General features: G+C 32.8%; 1 protein-coding gene across 1 annotated transcript in view; it reads right to left on the reverse strand.

Moving 5' to 3' along the window:
• The window catches only part of LOC127712812 (uncharacterized), a 56,387-nt gene extending 47,395 nt beyond the window's left edge, over positions 1-8,992 (reverse strand). The window contains exon 1 of the mRNA XM_052219421.1: positions 8,735-8,992. Coding sequence (XP_052075381.1) covers positions 8,735-8,992 — 258 coding nt within the window. The remainder of the gene's footprint in view (positions 1-8,734) is intronic.
• Between the last annotated feature and the right edge of the window lie 355 nt (positions 8,993-9,347).

A 9,347-nucleotide genomic window follows, 5' to 3' on the forward strand; every position in this document is an offset into this window, starting at 1 on the left:
AGATAACTAATGTGAATTTTCATTTAAAAGAATAATTGTTGATTTTTAACTTATAAATATAAATATTTTTACAAACTAAGATTATTCTTGCTTGATTTTTATTTTTTTTTTTAAATTGACATTTTAAGGGGAGGTAACTCTGAAATAGTGCATTTTCTGAAGGAATCTACAAATTTTGCTATTTTGTATTTCAGCCAGAAAAAACGTACGGTGACCCTTTCTTTTCTATTTATATTCTCAAAAGCATCTTCTTAAAGCTAGCTTCTCGTATTGTATTTACTAATTCTATCATTTAGTTTATCTTATAATCACATAATGATGTTTTTTCCTGTATAATCCATACAAAATATACAATACATACTACGTTTTGGCAGATTCCCATTCCACCTTAAAATTCTTGTTACCTAGCTATCATATCAGTAATAGAACACAATAATAAGAGAACAACTGCAACTGAGATTTTCAATGAGAAATTAGGGACCTATCATTTTTTATCTGGGAGGGGGGGGGGGGGGGGCTGGTCAAAATGCAGGAGGGATCAAGTTTTTTTTATGTATATGGAAAAGGAAAGGGGGGTTCAAATTTTTTTTATAAATTCAAAGTGGAAGGATCAATATTTTTTGCACATGGAAATGAGTATTTTAAAATACTTCAAGAGACAAAATGTCAAGAAGAACATTACAACAGTCAAATCGAAATATATTTTTAACACCATTCATATACAATTAAGTAAGATATCACATAACTTTGGTGTTGTAGGAAGCTGCCATTTTGTGTCACTTTGTCCCATTTAAAATGCATAGGTGTTTCATAACAGTCGTTATATTTCACTCACTTTGATCACTACATTAACAAGCACGAGTGCCAAGTTTTGTTATAATCAGCTTAAAAATTTGAAAATTAAAATATAAATTAAAGTGAAATCTACAGCGATTTGTGCAAAATTTTGTCAAAAAATTCAAATCACGCTGCATCATGAAAGAAAATAGTGTAGAGCAATAAATTGTCCAATAAATGGTCAAATATTCTGCATACAAACAGTTGAATATTGATACAAAAGATGATTCTGAGATGACGAACACCAATAATGTACCTTTTTGTTTTCATTATAAGTTCCATTTGGGTCCATTTATACCTCTAATTCCCTCAAATTTGTACTTTTTAGGCTAATAAATCAAAATTTTGGGGTTACTATCACACATTTATAAATGAAATATGACAATAAATGAGTAATTGAATTGTCCAAGCTGAAAGCATGAACTATCCATATAAAAGTTTACCGACTCAATAGAGGTTTCAACAATGCCTAACGTAAAACTTAAGTTTAGGCAGCGTTCAAGAGAGGGACATTTAATAAATCCCTCTTAGTAAATAATGTGTTGTTACTGTTTCAAAAAGTTTACTTTTTAATGTATATTCTGTACAGAGTTCCTTAGGAACAAGTTTTCTTTAATTGCCCAATAAAGGAAATTAGAAAAAAAAGTAAGTAACATTTTTTGAATGTTTTTACTGGGGGGATAAAAAAAATAGATAAATTTTATGGGGGATCAAGAAAATTTTATGTTTGATTTCAAAATGACCAGCCCCCTCTCCCAGGTAAAAATGATAAGTCGCTAATAGACCGTTTACTATTTTAAAGGGGTTGCAGCAAATGTCAATTTTGGATACAAAAATGAGGTTGGGTGATTCCTGGCAAGTTTTTCAACTGAGTGTATGAACGTCTAATTCGGCGCAAACAAATCTGTGTACCCACAATGGCTTATTTTATGCCAAAAAAAGTGCCTTCCAATAATCCATTACATTTTTTGTAGATCAGCCCTCTGGCGATAAACTTTTTTTGAAGTGGGCTAGGTCAGATTTTTTTTTATTAAATCCTACAGTCAGTTAACTATTTATGTAGCACCTGAAATAAAAACTATGATAAGATGTTTACATTTATTTGATTTATCTTAACTTCGACAATTCCGTATGCACTTTGTCAATACAACTCCTCCAATCCTAATATGAAGTTGAGATACAAGTTGGGTTCCAAATATGCTACTGGATCAATTCAGATCGAAGGAGATATCAATAAAAAATTATCATTTATGAAAATGGGCCACGTCCACTCTGTGTTTTCGTTAGATGTATTTCTATTTGTATCCATCTGATGAGTTAAGCCTTTTTCAACTGATTTACTATAATTCGTTCTTATGTTGTACTGTTACACCACTGTCCCAGGTTTGGGGAGGGTTGTGATCCCGCTAACATGTTAAACACCGCCACATTCTGTATACATGTGCCTGTCCCAATTCAGGAGCCTGTAATTCAGTGATTGTCGTATGTTTATGTGTTACATATGAGTTTTTCATTCATTTTTTTATACATAAATTTGGCCGCTAGTTTTCTCGTTTGAATTGTTTTACATTTGTCATTTCGGGGCCTTTTATAGCTGACTATGCGGTATGGGCTTTGATCATTGTTGAAGGTCGTACGGTGACCTATTAGTTGTTAATTTCTGTGTCAATTGGTCTCTTGTGGAGAGTTGTCTCATTGGCAATCATACCACATCTTCTTTTTTATTCTCCTGTGACGAACAGGGCTGCAACTAACTTCATACATAGTCAGTAACAGCGGCAATGAAGGTTAATACATGTAGGAAAAGAGGTTATAATTTTAGACACCCTAATGATGACTTTGGCTGATTATGGCTTTGATTGGCCTGGTGGGTTTGGAGGTTAAGATTTGATATATGTTAACCCGGTCGGGCATTGAACCCTCACCCATAAGCTTCCACCCAAACAATCACTTCGAATCCACAATCGAGGCGAAACTAGTAAAAAAAAACAGGATATAATAAATTAAGTAGGTCCGAAGTGCAATTTCTGTCAATTTTAAGGGTATTTTCAGTTTTTTTTTTAAAGATTGCCAGAACGGAATTGCACGAAACGGATAGACTTTATTTTTGGGGCCAGAATGGATTTTCGCCAATTACAGTTTTGAAAAGGTATTTCTTAGTAATATTTTTTTTCCATACATGTATAGAGAAAAATGCGTTGCTAACTCCTTCATTATAGACTGATATTCTTACAACTTCAAGAATAAGAACAAATAAAAAACCTGAAGCCTTCCACTCTCATTACAACGAACAATTTAATGCTTCACATCCGGCAATGTTTGTGTCCAGGACATGACACACATTAAAATCCGAAGTGCGGGCACAGAAACTGCGAGAACTAAGTCAACACGACTCGGAAAAGTAAACTTTGATCCAGAAAAGTATCAAAAACTGGTGAGAGGAGAAGTAAACAGAAAGGAATATGTTTCTATTTTAAGTTACAAATACCAGCCTTTGGTTTAATGTTAAATAGAGACATATTGTAGTTTTACTGTGCATATATGAGTACGTTTTAATTCAACATAGTTTTCGTATTAAAGTGACTTTAACTTCGCTAGTTGGTAAATTGACGATCCCAAGCACGGATAAAAAAGAAGGGAGGCCAATCTTTAAGTGATATGTGAAAGTAAAATTAATAAATTGATAACATTGGCGCAATTGCATCATTGCATGTTTTTTTTGGCGAAAACAGATAGTTTTCAAAATGAAGTGACACAGAAGAAGCATTGGCACAACTAAGTTGTGGCGCACATTATTTCATTTTTGGCGCAAAAATATATCGGCCGTTTTTAACTGATTATTTCAGTGAATTTTTCTAAATCTGCTCAAAATCGTCAAACCGGATCAAAATTAGAACTTGAACTGTAACTTGTCATGGCTAAACACTACACCAAATAACAAATTAATATCTTCAAGCACGAAGAAAAGAAAGTATGGAAAACTAATTTGCCGGACTGACGGATGAACAAACAGACAGACAGGCAGACAGACAGACAGACAGACAGACAGACATCCCCATATTGCCGAGACTGATCAACGAAAATCTTTATCAGCCCATAAGAATATTGCAGGCAGGTAAACGTGACCTTGCTGTAAACAGACAATTTGACGTCAATAACTCGTCTTACTGTTCTGCCAACAATGATATATACAATGATACAGGTAGACGGGATTTGTTGATGACCATCAGTGACCAGATTAATGTGCAGTGACAACGCCACGTCAATAGAGTTTGATAACGCAACGTCTTTTGCAAGACATGTTTACGGCCGCAACGTCAACTGTTTATCAAATCGCAAAATGCCATGGCAGACAGATTATGCCAAAAATGACTCCCATAAACTAAAATGGCAAAGAATCGACCGCAGAAAAACTTTTAAAGCCTTAAGGTTTAAACTGCATTATCGCTAAAACACACTGTAATGGTTGGGACAAGGGGAAAATCAGAAGGTCCAAAACGGAACTAAAAAATGCCCAACAGAATTAGTTGACCTTTCTGACAATAATTTTGGCGTTAGTTACAGGCAGTTATTTCCTTCGACGGTGACACAACCGTCGATAAGGGGAAACCAGGGTTACATTGCAAACCACATTGTGTTAACATAAAAAATGACGTAATTAATTCAATTTTCGAACTATAATTTTTTTTAGACAATGAAGAAATGAATGAAATTAATGTTCATACATTTGTTTAACAAAAATTGCATATCTAAAAATGAATTAAAAAAAATTAATCTAGTGTTGCGTTTCTAAAGTCGGCCAGTATATAAAGTCAGTACTTTTGCTCTTTAGACATTTTTATCTGTATATATTGCTAGGATTAAGTGCTTGTGCATAATACAATTGACTTCTCGGATGAATTGTTTTTCATTTGTCATTTCGGGGGCTTTTATAGCTGACTATGTGGTATGGGCTTTGCTCATTGTTGACGGTCGTACGGTGACCTATAGTTGTTAATTTCTGTGTCATTTGGTCTCTTGTGGAGAGTGTTGGAGAGTTGTCTCATTGGCAAGCATACCACATCTTCTTTTTTATATTATCCTTCTCAACATACCACTTCCACCTCCTGGATTGTGAGCGGGAGACTAAGACTAACAGAAGGGTTACTTGTATTTGTAAATAGTTAAATAAGTATTATAACCTGTATTTACTTAGTTTACATGAGTTTACCTGTAAAATAAATGCGTGCAAATGAAATAAAAAGCTGAGCGCAAACGTAATGATTTTTGCGCGCAAATGTAATGGTAATGCGCGCAAATGTAATGGTAATGCGTGCAAATATAATGCACCGCCTGTAAGCAATAATGTTGTATTTCTCAAGAGATGTCTTTGTCATAAGAATTTCTATAATGTAAAACTATCAGCAGGGTTGCGGTATAAATAAGATTATATACCTGAATCAAAATATGACTTACAAACTTTTGTGCATTATAAGATATTTGTAATAAACTCTTCGGAAGAATGACTGAACACTAAAAGATTGCTGTTTCCCATTCGTTTATTGTTTTGTACAGATTTTTCTTGGGTTGTGCCGTTGTACCACTGTCCCAGGTTAGGGGAGGGTTGGCGCCAACAAACTAGTGTAACCCCACAAAATTCTGTATGTGCCTGTCCCAAGACTGGAGCCTTCAATTCAGTGGTTGCCGTTTGTTGCTTTATGTCTTATTTATTTTTCGTTTAATTTTTTGTACATAAATCAGGCCATTTGTTTTCCCGTTTGAATTGGTTTACAATTGTCATTTCTGAGTCTTTTAAAGCTAACTTTGCGGTTTGGGTTTTACTCATTGTTGAAGGCCGTACGATGACGATAGTTGTTAATTTCTGTGTCATGTGGTCTCTTGTGGAGAGTTGCCTTATTTGCAATTATACCACATCTTCTTATTTTCACATTGATATTGGTTTTTTTTTTTTTTTTTATTTCATTTAGTGTTGACGAAATGTTAAGTTTTAGAGCTCTATATCACGATTTCCACCCAATCAAATGGTACAAGGTGTTGCTACCATGAAAACAACTGATTTTACTTGATGGGTCAATAATCATGTCAAAACTGTCACGTGCTCTTAACAAAGTTAACATATAGGTAACACAAAAAAAGTTATTTAAAAACCTTTAACGAAGAAATAAACATTTTATAATAAGATTAATTTTAATAATGAAAAAAATATATCTAAACATAATCCTAATAAATTATATATAAAGCAAAATCATAGAAAATATATTACTAGTCAACAAAAGAAACGATACAAGGCAATGTATTTTCCGTATGTAATACAATTAGATACACGGTACCGATGTAAATAGTTGGCCTATTGGTGTATTTTTACAGAGTGTTATTTTCTCATCAAAATAATTGATTTAAGGCAAAAACGCGGAATTTTTTTGGGGAATTTTTGTTATTTCAAAAATCGCATTTTCACCTTAAAATTCATAAATCGATATACGAACTTAAAACTTTTAAACTTAAACATGATCTGCTTAGAATTTTGAATGTCTTTACTGATATTTGAATACTTTAGTCTTATCTTCGAAAATAAGTGCCGACTTTTGTCATCATTTCACGTAAAATAAATTTGACCCCTGTGTTCAAAAACTCGGTATTTCCTAACTTTCCAATTTGGTCAGATTCTTTTAATCATATCCATTTGCTTTGTAAATCAATGTTGTTCATTGGATAGTTTAACAATTTTTCCTATTTATTATATTTTATGATAAATTTTAGTTCAAACTTGTGTATCGTTTCTTTTATTGACTCGTATAGTTAGCAAAATCATAGAAAATATATATTAAGCAAAACCAAAGAAAAATAGTAAATAAAACTATAAAAAATATATATTAAACAAATATCAGAAATACATATACACACTTTTAGTAAACAGTACTGAACTATTCGTGTAATGAATATGATTGTTATTAATTGTATCCATAATTCATCAAGTAATGTATATTCGGTATTCCTGTAATGTAACTCTGATGTTAGAGTGAAAATACCTAATTTATGATGTCAACATTTTCTTATGAAAGTTTAAACCCAATGTATCATAAAAACACAAACATAACAATCCATTCTATTATAAATCACAAACATAATTACAAAAACAAAGAATATTGAATACATACATGTCCATATACCTATATTTGTACACCCCAAACGGTAAATTCATAATAACAAATACATTAGGCAAGCGTCTGAGTAGTCGATACTTAAACAACATTTAAAGTTTGAAGGAGACGCTTACCCCTTTGACGCATCCGTTGTCGCTCCTTGTGGAGGTCGTGCAATTTCCGCAGGTTCTGTTTTTATAACTAGATTTCATTAATGCATATACAAATGCATTAGATTTGAAAATAAGTTTACTAATGTTGTCTCTAATTTATGTATATTCTCCGGCACGTCTTCTAACTGATTTGAAAGACAAGTTTGCTAGTAGACAGATTCTTACCGCCACTGAGTGATTTAAGTTTTATGTACGTTTCCGTACGTGGCTCAATGCAAATTGCTTCATCAGTTCATTCCTAGGTAAAATGGGAAAAAATCAATCAAGGAAAATAATTACAAGTCTTAACTATCTATGTGTTAGATAATAAAACAGTACAAAGGAAGCATATGTTATGTTTTTTCGCAAAGGCATTCATACAGAACAAACTTGAATTTTGGCTCGTAATGCAGTTTTTTCTACCGGAAAATGGAAAATCAGATATGTGACTGATCTTACCTAGTGATTCTTTACAAATAATCAAACGATTGAAAATAAGTTTACATTTGAATCCAATTAATTGTAATAAACCAGATAAAAGTAAAGAAAAAACAACAGACGACCCCGTAATGAAGGGGTCTTTCTTTTCGTTTAAAGTGAGAAATATTAGTTAAGTAATGTGGGAATACAGACCTTAGCAGATGCATAGGGAATGTCGATGCAAACTAAGTTTTTGGGAATACATTGTAAGAAACAAATAATGAAGTTAATTTTATATTACTGTTCAAGATGAAAAAAATCAATGAAATCTGTGCTTGTGCCACCAGCCGCATTCTGTATATCTCCTATAACTGTTCTTTTTGTAGAAATTTTATTTAGCAAATCTCGAATATATACTTCATTGTGTCGGTTAATTTTGTTTTCAAAATTTTGAACAATACTCTTCACCTTTTTACTGTCGATTTTCGTACCTTTTAAAAGATCATCACGTTTGTCTACAACCGATGACACTGGGGAATTTTCTTTTTTCAAATACTGCAGAACTGTATTATATTCATCTCTGAAATCTACCGGTATGTTTTTGAATAATGTTTTGTATTCATTTGCTATCTTTTCTTCAAGATTTGTTTTTATTGCTCCGAGGTTTTCCTTGATCAACTTCTCTGCATATAATAACGATTCCTCAGAATATCCCTTTTGTTTGAGTAGGTTCGTGATATCGTTTTTGCTTTTTCGACTGCTTCCCATCGCATTTTCAAAGTAATCGCCCCAGACGGAAGATTTGAACGTTTGTATTCCATCATCATAAAATTTTTCAAATCCTACGTGACAACGTATACCTTGGCTTTTAAACCATTCTTTACAGGTCGTTATTATATAATCCATACAACCTTTGGCGTATGTTTGAGGATGCTGCCTACACGGAGAAAGTTTTGTATAAAGAAAAACGTCACATCGTTTTTGAGGTGTGCAATCCTTCAAAGTGTCTTTTATGTTAATAAATAAATCTTGTTCTGTATGCCGGACATCTGTTTTCCCGCCTGATATGTCTGTAACGTCTATTTTTTCTTTTGGGATAGGTTTTTTCCCGCTTTGTCTTAGGTCATCGATCTTTGATGATTGTTTGTATATTATGTCGTCAGACTGTTTCACTCCAATTACTGCCGTCTGTCCCGATTTATCAACGTCTTTTAGTAATTGATTATATTGTGTTTTTATCTCTTTTGGTGTAGGCAAATCTGTACTTCCTTCAAATTGATATGCCTTTTTTATTATGTCATTATCAGTCTGGCCTTTTGCAACACTACAAAATCCTCCAATCATACGTCGACACCTCTGCTTCATTGGAAATTTTATTTCATCTAATTGTTTTATTGCTTTTTCAGCTGGTTCAGCTAACTTGTCAAGCAGTTTGCTCATTCTGCTTTTCGTCTTTTTTCCTGTATTTTTCAATGTTCGTTTAATGTTTTCGGGAAAGTTCTTCAAAGTCACTTTGATTTTTTCGCCAATCCTTGATATTATATTCACCTTTTTATTCCATAAATCATTGGACCGTTTTATAAGCTTTGGCACCGATTTAAAATATTTTTTGGAAGTTGTTTTAATTTGTTTCACTACATTAGTTGTAATTGCTTTCAGCCTTTGTGGAATACTCTTTATAATTTTGACGGAATTCGTCAATGATCTTTTCATAGTGGTAAATTTTGCTCTTAATGTTTTTGTAAATCCACGTTTCAATGTAGTTTTAAACATATTTTTGAAAGCTTTAATGGAA

Source organism: Mytilus californianus, unplaced genomic scaffold (genome assembly GCF_021869535.1).
Source record: "Mytilus californianus isolate M0D057914Y unplaced genomic scaffold, xbMytCali1.0.p SCAF_8, whole genome shotgun sequence".
Lineage (NCBI taxonomy): Eukaryota > Metazoa > Mollusca > Bivalvia > Mytilida > Mytilidae > Mytilus > Mytilus californianus.